The 23036-nt window shown below is 52.1% G+C and overlaps 1 protein-coding gene across 2 annotated transcripts in view; it reads right to left on the bottom strand.

Moving 5' to 3' along the window:
• Positions 1-23036, bottom strand: part of GLCCI1 (glucocorticoid induced 1) — a 37389-nt gene extending 14353 nt beyond the window's left edge. Inside the window, exons 1-4 of one of the 2 annotated variants that reach the window (XM_051963577.1) lie at positions 22675-23036; positions 7528-7679; positions 5170-5256; positions 1697-1819 (exon numbers count right to left, since the gene is read on the bottom strand). In XM_051963577.1, the coding sequence (XP_051819537.1) occupies positions 1697-1819; positions 5170-5256; positions 7528-7679; positions 22675-22951 (639 nt within the window). In that variant the 5' untranslated portion in view covers positions 22952-23036. The remainder of the gene's footprint in view (positions 1-1696; positions 1820-5169; positions 5257-7527; positions 7680-22674) is intronic. The other variant, XM_051963578.1, reaches the window with a different exon arrangement.

Genomic DNA, 23036 nt, shown 5'->3' with positions numbered 1-23036 from the left:
GCCACACCTGCCTCCCAACACTCCTAGGGAAGGCCGGGACTCCAAGGAGGACGACCCCTCCCGACCAGAGGACAAAACGGACCCACGCGCATGATTCACAGCAAGGAAGGGCCACAGGTGGAACCGAGCTTCCCCCTCAGCTCCACAGCCCACTCTATGAAATGGAGACTCTCCTCTTTTAAAAACATTTTTCCACAAGGACATGTAAAAGTGGTTTTTAATGTCCTTTTTTTTTTAAGGACATTCCAAATTCTATCCCCTTCCTGAGACAGTGAGCAATTCGATCTAGATCATCCCCGTGCAATCATGTCAACCATATTTCCACATTAGTCATTTTGTGGAAGAAAAACCAAGGGAAGGAGGGAGGGAGGGAGGGAAGGAGGGAAAAAGGGAGAGAGGAAAAGAAGAAGGGAGGGACAGGGAGGGAGGGAGGGAGGAAGCTTCGACCTGCACTCCAATTCCCTCAGGCCCTTCTTGGAGGCGGTCTCGTGCTTCCTCCTGAGCCCCCTGGGACTGTCTTATCAGGGTCCTGCTGAGAACAGCTGAGTCAGTCCCCCTTCTTCGCTGACCAACGTTGCCGTGACTGTCCAATGCTCTCCCGGTTCCGCTCACTTCACTTCCCATCAGTCCCTGTCTGTTTTCTTGGGTTTTTCTGAACTTTTCTTGCTCATCCTTTCTTACAGCACCATAACATCCCTTACAATCGCACCACAGCTTGTCCAGCTGTTTCACAACTGATGGGGAATCGGGTTCAAAAACCAAAACTGCCATCCGTACAGTCCAGATGGCTCCTTTCCCTTCCTTATGCTCTCCCAGGGATGCAGACCTAGCAGAGGTATTGGTGGAACCAAAAGAATGCACTCGATAACCTTCAGGGCACGGTTCCAAGTTGCTCTCCAGAACACTGGATCACTTCCCGGCTCCAACAGTGCAATGGTGGTCCAGTTTCCTCACGCTCCTTCCAACGTTTGTCATTTTCACTTCGGTATTAGCCAATCTGGCAGACGTGAGGTGGTCCCTCAGAGTCGTTTTAATTTGAATTTCTCTAATCAATAGTGATTCAGAGTCTTTTTACACGACGATAGATGGCTTTGATTTCTTTGTCTGAAAACTGCCTGTTCTATCTTTTGGCCATTCGTCTATTGTGCAAAGATTTGTATTATTATAAATGCGAATCAGTTCTCTATATTTGAAAAACAAGCTCTTTGACAGGGACACCTGCTGTAAAAATTGTATTCAGCTTTCTGCTTTCCTTCTCATCTTAGTTGCATTGATTTTGTTCGTGCAAAAACTTTTAAAACGTAATAATCTTGTTTCAATTAAATTCTCCATTTTACATGTCATAATGCTCTCTGTATTTTTTGTTTGGCCCTAAATGCCTTCCTCTCCCATAGACCTGTCAGGGAAACGCTCCCATACTCCCTAATTTGCTCATGATATCACTCTTTATATGTAAATCGGGCCCCCATTTTGACCTTATCTCAATATATGGTGTGAGCTGTGAGTTTTCACTACCTTGTAATGGACACCTTGTAAAGAAAATCCTTAAAAGTTTTCTACTAATGACCAAGGCTGACTCAGAAGTAATAACAAGTCTCTCTGCATTCTGGAGATTTTGTTTTCAAAACTTTTACATATACAGGGCTTCCCCCGTGGGGACCCCATCCCCCGCTGCAGACCGCAGCCCCCTGCTCACCTGCGTCTGGCTGCCGGCCGCGGGGTGACCGTGCAGGGGGGAGTGCCGGTCCTTGTCTCGGTGCCCGTGCCGGCCGCTGCTCTGCTTGCCCCGCTGCAGCTGCTGCTTCAGCTTGGCGATCTGCTGGAGAAACAAGGAGACGCGGGTGAATGCCGCTCCCCACTGGCCACATGCCGCCCTGGCTCCCAGCTCGCCGACGGGCCGGGGCCACGGGCTCCCCAGGCTGCTTGGGGATCTGGCCTGGGGACGTCCGAGGTAAAACCTCCGGCTTCCCTGCCGCTCCAGAGGCCCACAAGCTGCCCCGCCCACCCAAGTGCTCAGTCCCTCCTGGAGGCTCGGCTCCTCCTTGTGACCGGACCACTCATCCTGGCTCCCGACTGAGGACCGGCCATGCGCCGGGGCCCAGAGAGCACCCAGGGTCTGAGGCCCAGCTCAGCGTGACCACAGGAAGTGGACCCTCAGCTTCCTCCTGTAAGATGGGGACGATCTGTCTCACGAGCTGTCATGAGGCTCACGAGTGACTCGCGCTGGGCGATTTCGGCGCTGACAGCCACGTGACCCCAGGGCAGTCCGATGGCCCATTGCTGCTGCCAGCTCTCCCGGGTGCAGTAGCCCTTCCGACAGCCCCAACCCCCACCCGGACCGCTCTGGGACACCCCGACTCTGCCGCCGCCCGCGGGTTTGCCATCACCTGGCAGTGCCTTCGGCAGCGGGCGAAGGGAGATCCAACCAATCAACCCATCAGCCCGCATGAACCGCCTCCTGGGTGCCGGACACTGGCCCAAGCCCCGCGGACAGAGGGAGGGAGGGAGGCCGGAGCCGGCCTCTGCCCCACAGAGAGGACAACCTGGGCACATGGGAGGGGGGCCCCGGCAGACACGGGGACCCTCGCCAGCGTTCCTCCTCCCAAGTGCAGCTGCTCCCCTTGGGCCGAGCACCTACGGGAGACGGCGAGTGGGCCGGTGAGCAGATGTTTGTGGAAAAAGAAGCCCTTCTCCGAGGCCATGGTGACGTTTTAACGGTAAGGGAGAGAGTGGCCGGGCACCAGCAATGGTGCAAATGGAGTCATCCGGAGGGGGCCCATCCGGCAGGTGAGCCGCTCCGTGTCCCCCGAGGGCTTTCCGAGGACTTGCCTGCGGAGAACTTCGGGCCCAAATCCCTGCTTTAAATAATGCAGCTGCGGAGTGAAATAAAAGCCGAGGCCAGACCCGAGTGAGTGCTCTGGGGAGGCGCGCTCTTCTCCAGCTTTTCTCTCCTGGGGAAGAAGTCCATCATCCCGTAGCACCAAAGGCGCTCTTCCGGCCGAGCGGGGAGCAGACGCGCAAAGCTGGATTTACCTGTTCAGAGTCACGGGGGCCGCTGATGCAAACTAAAGACCAACCCTAACAAAAAGCAAAGCCAACTAAACAAAACAACCCAAAATCTTTCATTTTTAAATTCAATTTGACTTCAAGCCGGCCCAGCGGAGCTGTCACGGGATGGAGATGTGCTCCCGCTGCCGCCAACTCGGAGTCCAGCCGAGACCGGATCCCGCCCCAGACACAGGTACGGGCGCGTCCCCATTAAGGGGGGAGCCCGAGGGGCGCCAGGCCAGGGCCGGCTCCGGCGCCTCCCGAGAGCTCTGAGGAGTTTCCTTCGCTTCTGTGGCCAGCAGTCTCTCCCCCTCAGACTCCCGCTGTCTGACCGCTCTCTCTTCGCGCCCTCGGGGAGTCCCACACTGCCTCGGGACAAGCGGCGTTTGCCTCGGGCCGCACCTTCTCCACCACAAACGCCTCCGGCTCCGCTTCCTCCGCGCTCCTACTGCTGCCCTTCTGTTCCCCGCCCGCCTTTTGCGAGGTACTTTTTGGAGGCCATTTTTTATTGCAGACGTGAGGGGTTTTATTCACCTGGTGCCGGTTCCAGGCCCCCGCGGCTGCCGCCGCCACGCCGACATTGTGATTATTCAAACATTTTCCAGTTACCGTCAGGTTCACTCAGTAACTTACAGACTCTCTCGGTGCCCCGAACCCCGAAGCCAAGGGGGGGGGGGGCTCTCCCTGGCGGAGGAGTTCCTGCCCAGAGGCCGCGCCCACTCTCACCACCTGACCCCCGTGGGAGCCGCCAGGAGGGGCCGGACACACTGACCATCACGGCGCCCTCTGAGCCTGGGGACAGAGAGGAGGCGATGGGATTCAAACGCAACCTGAGCAGGGAAGGGGCCGCCTCCATTTCTGAGGGCACAGTCTCTGTGTCAAGAAGAGAAGGTTTGGGGCAGCCACCAGGTGGGAAGGAACAGAAGAGCAAAGGGGGAGGCAGCCGCCAACAGGAGCAGGGGGGCAGGGGCCTTCCCCACAGGCGGGCTTCCTCATGGCCGTGGGTGAAGGGCAGGTAGGGTCCCTTCCCCACAGGTGGGCTCCCTTCCCCAGGTGGGCTCCCTTCCCCAGGTGGGCTCCCTCCCCCACAGGTGGGCTTCCTCATGGCCGTGGGTGAAGGGCAGGTGGGCTCCCTTCCCCACAGGTGGGCTGCCTTCCCCACAGGTGGGCTCCCTTCCCCACAGGTGGGCTGCCTTCCCCACAGGTGGGCTCCCTTCCCCACAGGTGGGCTGCCTTCCCCACAGGTGGGCTCCCTTCCCCACAGGTGGGCTCCCTTCCCCACAGGCAGGCTTCCTCATGGCCGTGGGTGAAGGGCAGGTAGGGCCCTTCACGGCCAGAGAGGCTGAGCAGCCGCTGAATACAAGGTTCTCTGGCTCATGGACACAGTCTCAGAGGCACCTTCCTTTGACTCAGAACGCCCTGTAGGGCAGGGGCCATCACTCCTGCCATTGCTCCATTTTCTGGAGGAGAACCCCAGGGTAGACAGAGGCTACGTGACTTAGGCCAGATCACACCGCTCATAATCTGAGGCTGACTCTAGGCCCCCCCAAAGTCACCCGTGTCCCCTTGAGCATCCTGCCCTGAGGAGGGAGCCTGGACCCTCTGATTAGCTGTGAGGGGAGCCCCTCCCTCTCCTAGAGGGTCGTTCCTTACCCTGACCCTGAGGCCGTGCCCCCAGACTGCAGCCGCCCACCCCACTGCAGCCCAGGAGAGGGGAGCCTGAGCACAGAAGGCCTCGGGGCCCTCCAGCTGGAGGGGAACCTGCCACTTGGCCTCCACCACAGGACCCTGGGAGCAAAGGAGGCAACTCCCAGAGCCCAGGCAGTGGGATCACAGGGGGCCCAAGTGCTGGGGGAGAGGAGGCTGAGGGAGCTCCCGGAGCTCAACCGCCCTGTCTGAGGTCCCAGAGCCAGGAGCAAAGCCTCTGCTGGGGAAATATGGAAATGGATTTGAGGGGGGAATGGAAAAAAAGCTGAGATCAGCTAAGCGCCAAAGGGAGGTGGGCGGATCTGAATCGGGGAAAGCGCCCGCCAAAGCTCTCCGGGCTTCCTTGGAGCCAGACCAGACACTAAAGCTGGGGAGACTCTGTCCCCCTCCCCGCCCACCACGGGGGTCCCTCACCTCTTTCAGCTGATCCGAGCTGCCCCACGATGCCGATCGCTGATGGGATTTCTTCTCGGCCCCCTCTTCGGCCCAGCAGCTCGGGGTCTGACAAAAGAAAAACGTGTCACCATCATCGTGTCCCCCAGAGATGGCCCCGACCCCAGGGACCCAAGACGGGACCCTGAACCATCTCGACACAATCTCAGAGCTTCCCACCCGGGAGCGAACCTGGGGGAAATCACCATAAAACCCAGAAAAGAGGCGTCAGCATTTCTGCCCCCTCCATGTCCCAGAAACACGAGAGACAGAGCGCCAAAGCACGGAGGGGAGAGAAGGCCGAGGGGTCAGAAAATGACTCCACAAGTCTGCGGGGAGGTCGCTCCTCGGGCAAAGAAAGAAAAGGGGCATTTCCCCGCCGCCCTCCGCTGCCCAACCACCAAGAGCGGGAAGACGGGACCTCCCTGGGCCTGGCCGTTTAAGAGCTGCTGAGCCGGCGGGTAAAGCCTGGGTCTCCGGAGCTCTCCAAATCGCACTAAATTGCTTCAAGTAAAACGGCACTTAGGTCGTAGGTGCCCCCGACTACCCGGCCAGGCGGCTGGAGGAGGTGGAGGATGTCTGGGGAGCCCTGATAGAGCCCCCCACCCCAGGCAGCCTGCGCCCATCCCTCCCCTGCTGGGGAGCCCACGATGGGGCTGGGCTGGAGATAATAAACGCTGATTCCCAAATAAAAAACAAAAACAAATCCCTCAAGGCCCAGACACACGGCCTGGCCAAGCACGGGCCCACAAAGCGGGTGCCTCCCCGGAGGGCGAGGGGGCCCTTCTCCCTGACGGCGCGGTCCCCCCCACCCCCTCTTGCTCTGCTCGCTCCCCTGCACGGGAGGGGCCTTCCTGGGAGCTTCCGCCTGTCCCCCCCTACCCTGAAGCACTCGCCGGCCAGAGGAGGACCCCGCTGGGCTCTCTGTCTCCAGCCACCCAGAAAGAGCGAGTGCTCCGTGGTAGGGGGGGACAGGCGGAAGCTCCCGGGAAGGCCCCTCCCGTGCAGGAAATCACTGTCCACGGCAACAGCAATATGACAATTAATTCTGATAAATGTGACTCAACTGTGAGCTGATTCGGGCCAGTTCCAATAGATTTGTGATGGAGAGCGCCATCTACACCCAGAGAGAGGCCTGTGGGAACCGAGTGCGGACCACACGGCATTCGCACCTTTTGTGTTATTTTTTGCTCGTTTCTCTTTCTCATGTTTTCCCTTTTTTCTCTGATTTTTCTTGTGCAGCAGGATAAATGCGGGAATATGTATAGTGGAACTGCACGTTTTTAACAAACATTGGACTCTGTGCTGTCTAGTGGAGAGGATGCAGGGAAGGGAGGAAGAAAAGTTTGGAACACAAGGTTTTGCCAGGGTGAATGTTGAAAACTATCTTTGTATGTATCTTGAAAATAAAAAAGTATTATTAAATAAAAAAATAATAAAAATGGAAATGAGAAAAACATTTTACATGTACTTGGGAAAATACTATCAAAAATTTAAAAATATATAAAACAAGTGGCTCTCTGGACAAGGGAGATGGAAGGATACTGGGAGAAATAAAGGTATTGTAAAAAAACAAAAAAAGGCATCAATAAGAACTTAAAAACAACTTCAGTCCAGAATGCACCAAGATTACATTGATAAAGCCCTCAGGCACAGTACCTAGCACATAGTAAGTACTAATGTTTATTGCTTATTTGTGTCTATATTTTTGTGTTTATTAAAATTACATATTAAAAAAGAAAACTGCCTGTTCATATCCTTTGGCCATTTATGTGGCAGCAAATGGCTATAATCTTACCAATATGAATGAGGATTTCCACATGTGGGATAGGAGACCCTGAGAGAAGACCCAACCCATCGCTGGCCAGTCTCCCTTGGCCACTGTGCTGTGCCCTCGACAGGAAGGGCTGAAGTAAGGTCCGACCCAGACCGGGAAGGCCCCTGGGAGGGAGCAGTCCCAGGCGGCAGCAGGCCTGGAGCCGCGGGCCCAGCAGGGGGTCCATGGTGGGGATCCCAGGGGAGGGGGAGCCCGAGCTCTGCCCCCTGTGACACTACCTGAGGACATTGGGGCTCTTCTGCTGTTCCCTGGTGTGGCCTGGGGAGGCTCGGGAACTCTGGGTATCTGCGCTAACTCTGGCATCTCTCCGGCTCACTCAGAGGTGGGGCTGGGGGGCACAGTAGGGAACTGGGCACACGGAGCCAGCCCAACCCCTGTACCTGGTACCAGCCTGGGGAGAGGTTAAGGTGGGAAGGGCATAGAGAGCCGGATCGGCGCTTCTCGGGGCGCCCCGGCCACGCTGGGGGTTCACACTAGCAGCCACGGCAACCCTGACACGTTACCTGAGTAGCCTTGTCTTTCATGCACAAGGGGAAGGGTCCGTGGGGGTCCCGCGGCCACTGCCCGGTGAGGTAAGGTCCCGTGATGGCGTCCAGAGAAGAGGTTCGTCTGATGGAGCTGGAGGTCCTCACGTGCTGAGACTGGGGCCGGTCGCCTGCAAGAACAAACCAGACACAAACAGGCTGGGACCGGTCTGAAGGAGGAAGACAGCAGACGACCAGAAGCCAGGGACCCCAACAGCGGCCCTCCCCACGGCAGGCCCCCCCAATGACGGCCCTCCCCACAGCAGGCCCCCTCAATGGCAGGCCCCCCCATGGTAGCCCCTCCACAATAGCCCCCCAATAGCGGCCCTCCCTGCCCTGTCCCCCAGGATGGCCCCCACCATCAAAGCTCTACAAGAAGGACAATTTCAGAAGACAAATGGGGGAATCACGTCGCCCAGTCATGAAGGAAGATAAGGGGGGGGCAGAAGGCCGAGCGGGGGCCACCTAGGGACAGGGTCCTGGGGCTGGTATCTGTCCCCTGCCTGAGGGATCTCTACTCAGCAGCCCCAACCAAGACCCCGCCCCAAGACTAGTGGCCATCAGACAAAGCAGAGAAGGGAAGAGAGACTCCCCTCACTAGTCTCCTCCTGGCCCGGCGCTGTCCCTGGGGGTCCTTTTTAGCGCTGGGGGTCCAGAGCGCTGCAGTGACTTCCCCACTGGCCTGCCCTGGGGCATGGCTCTCCCACCTCAGAGCCCATTCCAAAGCACTGAGAAGCCCCCAGCATCTGCTCGCAGGACCCCAGTTCTCCCCCTCCTCGCCAGCCAGCGGCCATTACTCGTCTCACTGACTAAGCCCTTTGCCCCCTCCATCTCATGCCCTGCACCCAGAACAGAGCCCACGGGCACCCCTGCCGTGGGGCTGGCTGCCTCTGGCAGCAGACACTCTGGAACCCTCTGTAACTGGTCGCTGCTGAGGGCAAGACTCTGGGGCCAAAAGGGCTGGGTCTGAACCCCCTCACCCACTGGCTGCATGAGCCTGGCCGTGGCCACTGCCCACCACCTGGGTGCCCCAAGGGCTCCCCAGCCGCTCCAGGCTGTGCCCGCCATCGCTCTCCTCCTGGCACCTCCCCAGCCACCTCAGGACTTTGGGCACGGGGACCCTCCTCTCTCCCCTCTGGTTCTCTTGGGTCTGGGGGTCCAGCTGGCCTCTGCAACTGGGGACCTCACAGGGATGGAGGAAATCTCCCAGTCAGCCTCACTGGACCCTCCGGGCTGGACTGGGGCACCTCTTTCTTGTAGTTTGGGTTCTTCCCTGGGGAATTGCCTGTTCTTGTCCTTTTAATGGCTCAGAAATAAAAGAAAGCCTTTTATTCCCACCTCTTTTAACTGGTTCCTTCTATACCTTTCTCAGCAAGTCGCTGCCAGGGTTTTCCCTGCAGGTACCCATCGTCTTCTGAGCTGTTCTGTTTCTACAAAAAGCGCTTTATTTCACATATTCGATAATGGGGCATTTTCTCTCCGGTGCCTTCTCACTCGCTCCAGGATGCCTCTGTGACCGTTACTTTTCCGTTTGGAGTTTCTCTTGGCGAGCGGTACGAGGTCCCCGTCTAAATCCCATTGCCGGCAGCCTGGCTTCCGGTTGGGCTGGCAGTCTGTGCCGATCCTGAGCAAGCTGTTCCTCCGGGGGACTCTCTGACCGTCGGTCCCCAGCTCTCTGCCTCGGCCCGGCACTGAGCGGTAATTTAAACTGTGAGTCCCATCCCACATATAACTGAAGGCGGGGTGGGTGTGTGTAAAAAAAAAAAATCCTAAAAGGCTTCAAATACGAAGCCACAATCAAACACGCAGTGAATCCAAAATCTGATCCAACGCGAACCTGCCAGAAACACTTGGCTCCATTCGGGGTGGGGTCGCACAAAAAGAGCTTGTGAATGGAAGAAGTTTAAGAAGCCCTGGGTCGATGATGTTCCACTGACCCACTTTTGTTTAAAATCAAGCATGACATCATTTTCATTACTATTTGAGTGTTCAGTGTGAGATCAGGTCTTACCAAGTCCCTTTCCTTCCTACTATTCTCTCATTATTTTCCTTGAGATTCCCGATCTTTGATCTAAACGAATTCCAATTTTTCTACCTCTATGAAGTAATTTTTCGGCAGGGTGAATAGATAGATGAGATGGAATTGCCATGATATTGGCTCATCCTAACCATGAATAATTAATATTCCTATATTAATTTCGGTCTACCTTTATTTCTGTAAATGATGCTTAGTTTAGTTGCATCCGTACAGTTCCTGAGTGAACCTTCCCGGGGAGATTCTCAACTATTTTATTATACTCTCTGGTTATCTGGAGTGGAATTTCTCTTTCAACACCTTCCTGCTGGGTTTTATTGGCAAAATGAAGTGGTGAATACTTATGGGGATTTACTTTATATTGTGTAATTTTGCAGAAGTTATAATTCCCATTAATTTCCCTCATATCATTTGCAAAAGAATCAATGATTTTGTTCCCTCTTTGCCTGACATTCCCTCAAATTTATTTTTCTCATCGCATTGCTAAAGCGAGCATCTCTAGTGCTGGACCAAATGGTCGTGGCGACGATGGCAGCTTTGCTTCACCCCTGATTTTATTAAAAAGACTTCTCGCTCATCCTCATTACATAGAAGTCTAGGTTGGAGACAAAAACTTTTCATCACATCAAGAAAAGGTCTAGTCCTGTGTTTTCTGATGCACCTTTTATACACATGTGATGGTTATTTTTCAATAGGGATAGATATGACATTTGGTTAAGAGTCTGCACCTCCGAAATCACATTTGTTGCTGTCGCTATTATGTTGATTATTTTTATTGTTTTCCTAAGATTGGGCCAACTCTGAATTCCTGGTATAAGCCCAACTGATATAATCTTTATTTTAGATGCTGTTGGAGCTTCTTTACTAATCTGTTATTTAAAACTTTTGCTTCAGTGGTCATTAGGATACTGCTCAAGTTTCCTCGCTCTCTTTTTATTCTCCCTGGTTCAGGTATGAAGACCATATTTGTATCACAGAAGGAAACTGGCAGGATCCTTTTTTATATTTTTGCTTATATATAGCTTTAGAATGAGCTCTTTGAATGTTTGACAAAATTTACTTGTAAGTCTGTTAGGCCTTAAGGACTATTCTTTGGGATTTCATTGATGGTTTAATTCCTTTTTTTGTGATTCAGTTATTTAAGTTTTCTATTTCTTGTTCTGTTAATCTGAACATGGCGGTGGGGGGGGGGGGTAATTTCATCTCATTTAAGTTGGATTTCTTGGCAAGGAAAGGAGAACCCATCTCCCTTTTCAAAGCTTCTGTTCATATTCTGCTCCCACCACGGTCAGCGCCCAACTTTGCCTCTGTCCTCTGTCTCCTCACCCTCAAGTAGACATTGGAGCATTTTAATGCAGCACTGGAAAATGCAGATGGCTATGCATTAATTATTTCTTCAGCACAACAAATTGTTTCCTGATTACAGTCGTGATTAGAGGTTCTATTTAGTGGTGAATCGAGCAATCAAAATATTTCCTAATTATTATGGAATTGCCTCGTCTCAAATGAGTCAAAAGGGAAAATATTAGGTGTTCCTATTAGTCCGGAAGTACCCTCAGTACCTGGCAGAGAGAGGCCCCGCCCCCCACCCCAACAGCTCCTGCGTGGAGACAGAGCCAAGCTGACCTCTAGGCCGTTTCCTGGAAAACACCAGGAGATCTAAGAACCTGAGAAAGGAATAAGAAAAGAAAGCCACGGCAGGAAGCTTACACAGGGAGGGCAGCACGGTGCCAATAAAGTAAATAAAGTACCTACTGGCCTTAGTGGCGAAAACAAACCTCTGCTTCTATTTGGCCTGACCAGTGTCTACTCCGGCCTACTAAGTCCACAAGAAAAGACTGAGCCCCTGCAGGCCGCCAGAGAACCTGAAAGTCCCTTTTTCTGCCCCATATAGGCTGGGCCCAAGACTCCGGACCCGCAGAATCTGAATCCAAAGCCGAGACCGGCTACTGATGTCATCCTGGACACGTCTCTCAACGTGCTCGCCTCCGTGTCTGTGAAACAGACAGTGACTGTGGTCGGAAGGATAAAAGGGAATTTCTACAAAGCACCTTAACTTGGAGGCACCGTGGAACTGCGAGTACCATGCCATGCTACTAATGCCCGTTGCCAGGACGGTTCCCCCGTACACAGTAAACTGGGAACGAGTTTCCCTGGAGACATCAAAGGGAAGAGTCTGCAGCACTTTCCCACCGGGCTCCAGCCCCGAACGCTCAGGGCTGATGCCTCCCTATAGAATGGGGGGGAACAAGCTCCCCAAGACCAAGAGAGCCCCAAGATCGGCCTCCACGGGCAGCCGGCGCCAAGTCCGGCTCTCTCGCACTGAACACGGGGGCTCGGCTCTGCCCGGGGGTTCCTGGTTTTGAGACTATTATTTGACCTGAAAGATTCAGATGTAGCTCTGTGGCTCCTCCTCACCTGGCAGGTGGATTACCCCGCCAAACCCCAGAAGCCTCTCCAGTAAGTGGCCATGCCCAAGCTGGCCTTTCGCCGGTCTGGCGGCGTTAGAATTCACCTGGGCACACGGAGGATGCGCTGCGCAAGATCCGGTGGGCACAGCTCCGTCGTCCTCCCTGACAAGCAGGAGCACGGCCAAAACCGTGGAAGGAAAATAACCGGCCTCGGCCGGACGTCCATCCAACCTAAGGACGGCACAGAGGGAACCAGGACAGATCCAAGGTCGTCTCTCCCATGAAAAGGCCATCTGTCATCCCCTCCCCAGAAGCTGGATAGGAGACAAGAGGTCTCCACAGCGCCCCCAAAGGGAGGCTGAGGGAGAAGCGAGCGCCAGAAAGCATCGTCTGGGACGCATCAGAAAGGCCGGGAGCCGCTGGGGAAGGGGACCGGGCTGGAGACCAGCTTCCCTCAACAAAGCAATAACCTTGGAAGGTGGCGTCAGCCCTCCTGGGATTCCCTCCGTTAGTCAGCCTGCATCTCAAGCATCCCAAGTCCTTCCTGAGGACTTCCTGAGCTTAGGGACTAAGTGGAGTCCGGCGGGGGGAGGAGCAGCCAGAGCAGAGGCTGGACGGCCACCCTGGCAGGGCGGGGGCACCCCACATCAGCCGAGAAAGGCCCGGCCCCCAGGCGCTGGGCCGGGCTTGCAGAGGGCTCTGAGGACCAAGCGCAGGGGCAGCTTCGAGGCTGGAAAAAGCAGTCCCGGCCCCAAGGGTGTCAGTGTTTTGGAGAGGGTCTCCCCAGTGGTATCCTGATGAAGGTCCTCTGTGCTGAGCAAAATGCCCCAGAGAAAGCCAGCTCTACGACAAGGGGCCTCCTGCCCGAGTCCCTGAGTGGGTCTGGAGAATTCCTGCTCCTTCCACGAGGACCCCCTCTGAAACGCCCACTTACGGGTGCACCCGAGCCCGGAGTCTACTCGGCCAGAGAATGGGCCGGACTGCCCGGACCTGCCAAAGCCCAGACCAGGGCCTCTCCGGGTGTCCCAAGGGGGCGGCCCACTGCAATCACAGAAAAAAAGCAAAACTCCTGGCGTGGCCATGGCGCCGTCTACACCAAACTCGCAAACGGCGGCACTGACCGCACACGCAGACACACGAGTCTCTCTCGGGAAAAGGCTGCCTCCTGATCACCCCACCATTCCCATCAGCTACAAGGATCGATGAGGAAAAAAGAGATCGTCCCGTTCCTATTTCCTAAGTCTCTCCTACTGGAAGCAATCAGAAGTCCATATGGTTACCAGTCCCCTGGACCTAGAGCATGATCACGAAAAGAAAATCACTCCATGCAAAAACTGCATTTAGGAAATCTCCAAAAGGAGCCAGGCTACTGAGGCAAAATGGCAGCTTCCTCATGTTGTCAGGGAACAGCATGAGGGTCACCAGGCACAGGCTCTGCCGACACATCCAAAGGCAGCTTCTTGAGAATCCCCATCAGGCGACAGGAAAAGATGTCAACAAATGTTGGAGGGGATGTGGGGAAACCGGGAGGCTGATACATTGTTGGTGGAGTTGTAAACAGATCCAACCATTCTGGAGAGCAATCTGGAACTATTCCCAAATAGCTACCAAATCATACACCCTTTGACCCAACAGTGTTTCTACTGGGCTTATACCCAAAGAGATCTTAAAGGAGGGAAAGGTTCCCACATGTGCAAAATGTTTGTGGCGGCCCTAGAAACTGAAAACTGAGTGGCTGCCCATCAATTGGAGAATGGTTGAATAAGTTATGGTATATGGATATTATGGAATATTATTGTTTGGTAAAAAATGACCAACAGGATGATTTCAGAAAGGCCTGGAGAGACTTACAGGAACTGATGCTGAGGGAAATGAGCAGAACCAGGAGATTACTGTACACAACAACAAGATTATATGATGATCAATTCTGATGGACGTGGCCCTCTTCAGCAATGAGATGAACCAAATCCATTCCAATAGAGCAGTAATGAACTGAACCAGCTATACCCAGTGAAAGAACTCTGGGAAATGAGTGTGGACCACAACATAGCATTTGCACTCTTTCTGTTACTGTTTCCTTGCATTTTTTCTTCTCAGGTTATTTTTACCTTCTTTCTAAATCCGATCTTTCCTGTGCAACAAGATAACTATATAAATATGTATACATATATTGGATTTAACATATATTTTAACATGTGTAACATGTATGGGACTACCTGCCATCGGGGGAGAGATTGGGGGAAGTAGGGAAAAAGTTGGAACAGAAGGTTTTGCAGGGGTCAATGTTGAAAAATTACTCATGCATATGTTTTGTCAATAAAAAGCTATAATAAAAAATAAAATTTAATTTAAAAAAAATTTGAAACACACAGAATTTCCACCAGGTATGAAGGTGTGGAAGAACTCATCTGGAACTGGCCCATGCCCTGAACAAAGGGGATATTCTCTCCAGATCGGCACTGTCCAAGAAATAATGGGGAGGGAGGCCAGGCCATGGGTCAGAGGTGAAAGGGGACGAGGATCCAAGCCGATTTAAAGCATCTACTTTCTTGGGCTGAGGACATAAAGACAAACCTCCAGGACCTTCCCTTGGACTGAGGGCAGAGAGGATCAAGGGACAACACACCCAGAGCCGAGTCCAAACAGAATAAGCTGAGATGGGAGGGGGGGATCCAGAAAAGGTTTCTGGATTAGCTCAGGGGGAGCACCAAGCCTTGGATAAGTGGGAGCACCAGCATGGCTTCCCAGGGACTCTACCGGCACTAGGGGGCATCAGGCCCCAGCATTCCCATCTACCTCCATTTCTCAATCTGTAAAATGTGCAGGAGAAGGAAATGGCAAACCCCCCAAGCACCTCTGCCAAATGGAGTCACGGAGAACCAGACTTGCTGAAAATACCCTGGGGCCTGGCGGCGGGCACCCTGCAGGGCTTTGTGCCGGAGCCTCCTGTAAACATCTCTGCTCATCTCCAGACCCCAGCTTGGCCGCTGATGAGACCCCCCCCCCCCAACTCCATCACCCAGCCCCGCCTCTTCCAGATTCCCCGGTCACTTTCGTTTCTTTTCATTTTCATTTTCATCAGCTTCTTAAATAATTTAAACTTTTTTCATTTCAAACTTAAAATATATAGACAAAAAAAGGACATAAGAGTTCGGCACACCCTAAAAGGAGGATTCCCTGCAAAGCCACGAATTTACATTTCAGTTGTCTGTTTTTGAAAATCTGTATAAGTAGCTCTGGTGATTTTCAAAGCTCCTCGGCTTTCCTTCTACGTTTCCTTTTGTTCTCTGCTGTGCAACTTTAATCTACTTTCCTTCCCTCCTCAAATGCCCCGCCCTACAGATGGCTGTTAGACACAAATATATGTGTATAAATGTGTGTGTACATACATATATACATATATATGTGTTGGTGCATGTGTGTGTATGTATGCATGTAAAACCATTCTGCACTCTGCTATTTATCAGTTCTTTTTGTGGATGTAGATAGTGCGTTCCTCCCTAGATCCTTTGTAGTTGATTTGGGTATTTATAATAATTAAAATGACTTATTTGCCCAAAGTTGTTCTTAAAACAATAGATTGGGAGATGATCAATTATGCAAATTTAGTTCTTCTCAACAATACAGCAATCCAAGAAAATTCCAATCTAGGATGGAAAAAGCCGTCAGCATCCAGAAAAAGAACTACGGAGACTGAATGCAGATTGAAGCAGGCCATTTCCAGTTTTTTTTTGCTTTTTTCTTTCTTGTGGTTTTTCCCTTTTGTTTTGATTTTTCTTTCACAACATGTACATGTATAATCTTTATATATATGTGTATATGTATGTATATATACATATATATAAATATCTTGCTGTCTTGGGAAGAGGGAAGGAAAGGGAGAAAAAAATTTGGAACTCAAAAATCTTATAAAAGTAAATGCTGAAAACTATCTTTTCATGTAATTGGAAAAAATAAAATACTATCAATTGGGAAAAAACACAATATTGCTATTACCATGTACAATGTTCTCTTCATTTCGCTCTTCATTATTTCATGCAGGTCTTTTTCTACAGTTACTGAGCTCATCAGTTCTTATAGCATAGTAGGATTTCGTCATGATCATATACCACAATTGGTCCAGCCATTCTCCAATTGATGGGCATCTCTGCAATTTCTAGTTCTTTGCAACCACAAAGAGAGCTGCTAGTACTATTTTAGAACACATGGGTTCTTTTCCTTTTTTCTTATCACCTTGGGACACACGTTTGAGAATTGTATTGCCAGATCAAAGGGTATACACGGTTTTATAACACTTTGGGTATAATTCCAGATTGTTCTTTAAAATGGCTGCATCAATTCAACTTCACCAACACTGAAATGACATCCCTATTTTTCTCATCCTCTCCAGTACTTGTCACTTTCCTTTTTAGTCATTTTAGCCAATCTGATAAATGCAAAATGATGCCTCAAGGTTGTTTTAATCTGCATCCTCTTGTCAGTAATGATTTTGTTTTCATCAGAAATCTACCTGTACATATTCTTTCTCATTTAACAACTAGAGAATGATTCTTTTCTTTCTTTTTTTTTTTTTTAAATTAACTTTTTATTGACAGAACCCATGCCTGGTAATTTTTTACAACATTTTCCCTTGCACTCACTTCTGTTCCGATTTTTCCCCTCCCTCCTCCACCTCCTCCCTCAGATGACAAGCAGTCCTATACTTGTTAAATAGGTTACAGTATATCCTAGATACAATATATGTGTGCAGAACCAAACAGTTCTCTTGTTGCACAGGGAGAATTGGATTCAGAAGTAGAAGTAACCCGGGAAGAAAAACAAAAATGCAAGCAGTTTACATTCATTTCCCAGTGTTCTTTCTTTGGGTGTAGCTGCTTCTGTCCATCCTTGATCAATTGAAACTGGGTTAGATCTTCTCTTTGTCGAAGATATCTACTTCCATCAGAATACATCCTCATACAGTATCATTGTTGAGGTATATAATGATCTCCTGGTTCTGCTCATTTCACTTAGCATCAGTTCATGTAAATCTCACCAATCCTCTCTGTGAGAATGGTTATTTTCTTCTAGAATTGGTGAAGTTTTTATATATTCGAGACTTGAGACCTTACTGTTTATAAATTTTCCCAAAAAAATTGTTTTTCTTTTGATCTTAGTTACATTGATTTTATTTATAATAAGCTTTTTAATTTGAAATAATTAAAATTATCCATTTTATACCTGACAATGCTCTATTTCTTGTTCATTCCTAAATTGTTCACCTGTCCATAAGTCTGATAGGTAATATGTTCTATGTTTTTCAATTTTTCTTGTAATATCTCCTTTTATACCTAGGTTCAGGAATCTATTTTGACCTTATTTTTGGTAAATGGTATAAGATATTAATCTATATCCAATTTCTGCCAGATTTTTTTTCCAGTTTTCCCAACAATTTTTACCAATGAATTCTGATTCCTAAAACTTAAGTCTTTACATTTGTCAAACTCAAGGTTACTACCGTCATTTGCTGTTGATATGTCTCCTCTGTTCTACTAATCTACATTTCTGTTTCTCAGGCAATACCAAATAGTTTTAATAATTACTGCTTATAATGTAGTTTTAAGATCTGGTACTGCTAACCCTCTTTTCTTTATATTTTCTTTAGTTACTTGGATATTCTTGATCTTTTTTTCTTCCAATGAATTTTGTTATTTTTTTCTAATTCAATAAAATAATTTTGGTAATTTAATTGGGATGACATGGAATAGAGATAACACTCATTTTTTAATATTGGCTCTGCCTACCCATAAATACAATTATATTTCTCGAATTACTTAAAACTGACTTTATTTGGATAAAAAGGGTTGTTTTTTTTAATAATTTTGTTCATATAGTTCCTGATGTATTCCTAGATACTTTATATTGTCTACAGTTATTTTAAATGGGGTATCTCTTACTATCCCTTCTTGCAGGGTTTTGTTGGTGATATATAGGAATGCTAATGCTTTATGTGGGTTTACTTTATGTCCTGCTACTTTGCTAAAATTGTTGTTGCAATTAACTTTTAGTTTATTATGATTCTCCAAATACATTATATTATCATCTATATTTTTAACTCATGACCCATTTTGATTCCTTCTATTTCTTTTTTCCTCTTACTGTTATTGCTAGGATTTCCAATACAATGTTGAAATAATACTGGTGACAGGTGACCTTACTAGAAAGACTTCTAACTTATCCTTATTACAAATAATGCTTACTGATGGTTTTAGGGAGACGCTTTTAATCATTTTAAGTGAAAATACATCTATACCTGGGCTTTCAAGCCTTTTAAATAGGAATCAGTGGGTTTTTTTTTAATCAAAAGCTTTTTCTGCATCTATTGATATTAGCACATAATTGTTATTTTTATTACTGACATAATCAATCATATCAATAGTTTTCCTTGTGTTAAACTATGCCTGCACTTCTACTATAATCTCACTTGGTCACCATGTACAACCTTTGCAATATGTTACTGTAATCTTCTAGTTAGTTCCCTCCTCCCCCAGGATTTTTGCATCCATATTCATTAATGAAATTGATCTATAATTTTCTTTGTGTTCACTCTTCCTGGTTTAGATATCAGTATTATATTTGTTTCATAAAAGGACTTTGGTAGGAGCCCTTCTTTGCCTATTATTTCAAATCATTTATTTAATACTGGAATTAGTTGATCCTTAAATGTTTGAGAGAATTCATTTGGAAATTCATCTGGTCCATTTTTTCTTGGGAAGCTCAATTATGACTTGTTCAATTTCTTTCTCCCAAATTAGTTTATTTAGCTAGTCCAAGTCCCTTCTGCTAATCAAGGCAATTTACGTTTTTGCAAATATTCTTCCATTTCACTCAAAGTGCTAAATTTATTAGCAAAATAATTACTTAAGATTGCTTTGATTTCCTCTTCTCCTTTCTAATACCAGCCACCTGGTCACCTTCTCTACGCGATGACTCGGAGTGTCCCACCACCGGACCCTCACACTCTCACGTTGCTCCCACCTTGGGCAGGCCCTCATCACCTCCTGCATGGACTCCTGAACGGCTGCGGGGGAGGCCTCCCGAGGGCTGCGGCCGGCCCTCTGACTGCCTCCATCCCTCTGGCCGCCTCTGGCTCTCTGGCCACAGCTTGGACACCTACAATTTCTTCCTTGGCAACTGATGGGGTGGAGTCGACACCAGGAGCATCGGGCCTTTTCCTCTCCACAAGGAGTCTCCATGGCTCCATCACGCAGCCCCATTCTCTTCAAGGACACCCCCTTTTTCTGTGAAAGACACGGCTCTGGTTTTCTGAGACCCAACGCAAAGACCAGGAGGGCACCTTCTGCCTCTTTGTGCCCCATCAAAGCTGGCTTCAATGAGTGGTCCCAACTGAAGGAGAGCCCGAGGGAAGCCTGGGGAAGGGCAGAGGCGCCCTCGGCCTGGGCCCACCCAAGAAAACAGAATTCTGCTTGCCTGCCCCACCAGGCAGGGGACAGCGCAGGGGCCCACTGTGGCCGGACTCTGCTGCATTTCTCAATCACAATTCTCCTACGCGAGCTTCAACCCACGCTGGGCGTTCTCAAAGAGCCCGCTGGGCCCGCCGCAGAGATGGCTGCCGACGGCTCCGGCTCCGAGCCCCCGGTGGGAGAGCTGGAAGCTCCTGCTCCCGGGGCGCCGCTTCTTGGGGAAAAGAGAACAAAGTCCCGGTTCGTGTCCAAAGAGCAGGAGGAGCCACGTGTCCACCCACGAAGATCGAGAAAGGGCCCTGGAGCGGCTCTGCCCAGGAGCGCACTGCTCAAGCCCGCTTGACCCACTCCTAGACCCGGCCCCCGGCCCCGCCTCTTCTAGGCCGTCATGCTCCGCTGGCCCAGTCCATTCCTCTCGTCTCCCAGCCGTGAACAACAAGCAAAGCGGCCCAAGGCTCGAGCCTCCGGGGAGCACTTGCACTCGCTGCGCTGAGGGCGCAGAGAGGGAGAAGGGCAGCTCCTGCCCCCAAGGAGCTCGCAGTCTGAGCGAGAAAAGGAGGAGGGGCAAAGGGGAGGCGAGGCCCACCGCCCCTGCAGGGCTGGAGGCGCTCGGGGCCAACTCCCCAACACACTCTCGGCGCTTTCTCACATGTCTGCGGGCCTCTCTTGGCGTTCTGGCCCCTGAGGAGAGATGGCGACTGACGGATGGAACGGGGAGTTCTGCAAAGCAGCCGGTCCCCACTATGGGATGTCGGGGCCTCCTCCCGAGGCGTCCGCGAGAGCACCGCGGGCAGGCTTTGTGCCCAGGAGAGACAAATCCCGGCCCTGGCCATCAGCTCATGTGCCGGGCGCACCAAAGAGCTGGAGAGCTGAGGCACCGGGAAACACATGCATGCACAACCACACACGCGTGCACAATATGCACACACGCATGTGCGCACACAACCTCATAATCCTGCATGATACATGCATGTGTGTGCACACACAAACACACATGCACACATGCCTTGCGCGCATAACCACACAATGCACAGTACACACATGTGTGCACACACAAACGCACGTATGCACAATATGCACACATGTATGTGCACACACAACCACACACTCCTGCACAGAACGCACACACGTGCATGCACAACTACACGCCTGCAGTGTACACACCACATAGGTATACATGCATGTGCACGTGATGTTGCAGTTGTGTGGAAAGCTGGGGAAGGAAGCGGCTTTCCCTGCGTGAATGCCAAGAAGCTCCATCCCAAAGGGAGACTGAATTTCTCCCAGCTCCCTGGACGGAGAAATGGCGGGACCAATCGAATGAGCAGAACCTTTGCGTTATGGCTAATGACCCGTTCCCGTGCCGGCGTCCTCAAAAAGCACAAAGACTAAAAAACCCCAACCACACATGCGAGTTCTTTAAAATGATCCAGTTGCGCCTCCGGATCATGAAGCGCCTGCTCGAGCCCCGGAGCTGGCCATAAATAAGCCCACAGCAGTACAGAGGGAAGGGCGAGCCGAGCGCTCCAGCCGCAAAGCCCCCTCCTTCTAGGTCCCTGGCTGAGGTAGCCTCGCTTCCTAAAGGCCGTTTCCACAAGGAGAAGCCTAATTCCGGGATGGGGTCCAGGCTGAAGAACACTGCTAAGGACACGGATCTCTCCGGGAGTCCCAAAGGTCAGTGCAGGCCCAAGGCAAGCCAGCGAAGCCCGTGGGGAGGCGTAAGAGCCGGCCGGGTGGGCCCATGCATGTAAAACGGAGGAACACAAGCAGCCCTGGCCATCCATCAGCTACCTGGGAGACCTCTCGGCGGCCAAGTCCGGCCAGGAGTGCGGGAAGAGCGCCAATGGTCACATCTTCCCCACAGTTTTGGAAAATCTGGTCCCTGGTTCAAAGGGGAATTTGCGACTTGAAACGAGGGGACTCCCTTATTCCCAGTAACTGGCGGCCTTTCAGGCTTTCTGGTTTTCCACAATTGGAACCAGTCTGAAGAGCAGCGAGTCTCCCCTAGCAACGAGCCCCTCCAGGAAGGAGCGCTCTTACTTTTGGATGCCTTTGGCAAGAGCCACCTGGGAAGAAGTTTCGGAAGAAACAAACCAACTCCTCCCCCCTCCCCTCTGGCCACTTAGTCCTAATTTCAGGAAATCAGGGTCTTCCTAGGGTCCCATCTCCACTAGGCAGACCAAGTCCCACCCCCAACAATCAGGGAAAAGGCTGATTAGCATAAAAGCCTCCTCAATGTTCTGGATGTGGAGCCAAGAACTGGCCTTGTCCATTCCAACGTGTAAAGCCACCTGCGGGAGATGGGGGCAAGCTCACACTGGGAGAAACCGTCCCCACTTCGTGTTAAACAACAGTCTGGCACAGACAGCTTTTAAAATCCTCCTGCCACCAGGTCAGTGAGCCGTGGGGAGCCGGCGGCCGCCCCCTGACCCTCCCAGCCCTGACCTCAGCAGCCCGCAGAAGCCGGCCACTCATGACGCCACTCCCACCCACGGAGCCCTTCCCCCGTCCCCCAAGCTAGGCTGCCCAGGGGCCACTCCTGGGGGAGGGGGGGCAGGGCCGCCGTTTTCATTCATCAGTGGCTGGAGTGACGTCACGGCAGCAGGAGTAGCAGGGCCTGGCCTGGCCCCGGGCCTGGATCCCGGGGATCGGCTCTGCAGTCACGGGGAAAGAAAATCCGCTGCTCCTGGGGGGAGGGGGGTCGTGGGGCTCCCGAATCCTCCAAGAGGACACCCACGGGGACCTCGCGCGCGACGTGGCAAGTCCCGGGGGGAGGGCACGGTCTGCAAGGGGGGAGCGGAGCAGGGCATCACCCGCGCACGCGTGGGGCATTATCAGGGCGATCACGTCGTTTTCATTCATTCATTCGAGATTTGCGGGAGCTTGTCAGTTTCTGCAGCAGCTGGCGATGGGGGCGGGGCAGGGGAGGGGGCGGCCTCCCGCCGAGCACCAATTACAGGACCCCCATGGCGCTGCCCGGCCCAACCCGGTATGACAAGGGGCAGTTCATACCGCCAAGGGCTCTGCTGGCCCAGAAGCCCCCCGGGAGCGCTGGGGCTCCGCCAAATGCACACACAGACGCGCGAGCCTCCCCACACATACACCCCATCCCCGAGGGGGTCCACCCGGGTCAGCCCCTTCCCACATCTCCCCGGAGGCTCCAGCCGAGGCTCTCTTCGCCACGCCCCCATGCCTCTCCTTCCCCCAGCGCCCTTACCTCGGGGCTCCGGGGAGCCGCTCCTGCGCCGGGGACGGCCCTGGGGCCTCGGGGGGTCGGGGGCCGGAGGGCTGGGCCCCCCACGCAGCAGCTGGAAGGGCACTGTGGCGCGGATGGGCTGCAGCAGGCGGCCGGCGCCCGGGGCCGTGGGGGAGCTGGCGGCGCTGCGCCGCATCCGGGGCCCGGCGGGGGGCGGCGGGGGCGGGGGCTGCGCGGGGCCGGGGCCGGGACCCCCAGCCGAGCCCACTGAGCCCCCAGCCGCCGCCGCTGCCGACATGGCCCGGGAAGGGGAGGGGGCGAGGAGGACAGAGGGGAGGGCGCGCCGCGGGAGCGAGGGCGCGTGCCCGGCGGGCGTGGGCGGG

This window comes from Antechinus flavipes, chromosome 5 (genome assembly GCF_016432865.1).
Source record: "Antechinus flavipes isolate AdamAnt ecotype Samford, QLD, Australia chromosome 5, AdamAnt_v2, whole genome shotgun sequence".
In the NCBI taxonomy this organism is placed as follows: domain Eukaryota; kingdom Metazoa; phylum Chordata; class Mammalia; order Dasyuromorphia; family Dasyuridae; genus Antechinus; species Antechinus flavipes.
The sequence above is the reverse complement of the archived record's forward strand: the minus strand, read 5'-3'. Positions and strand labels throughout refer to the sequence as shown.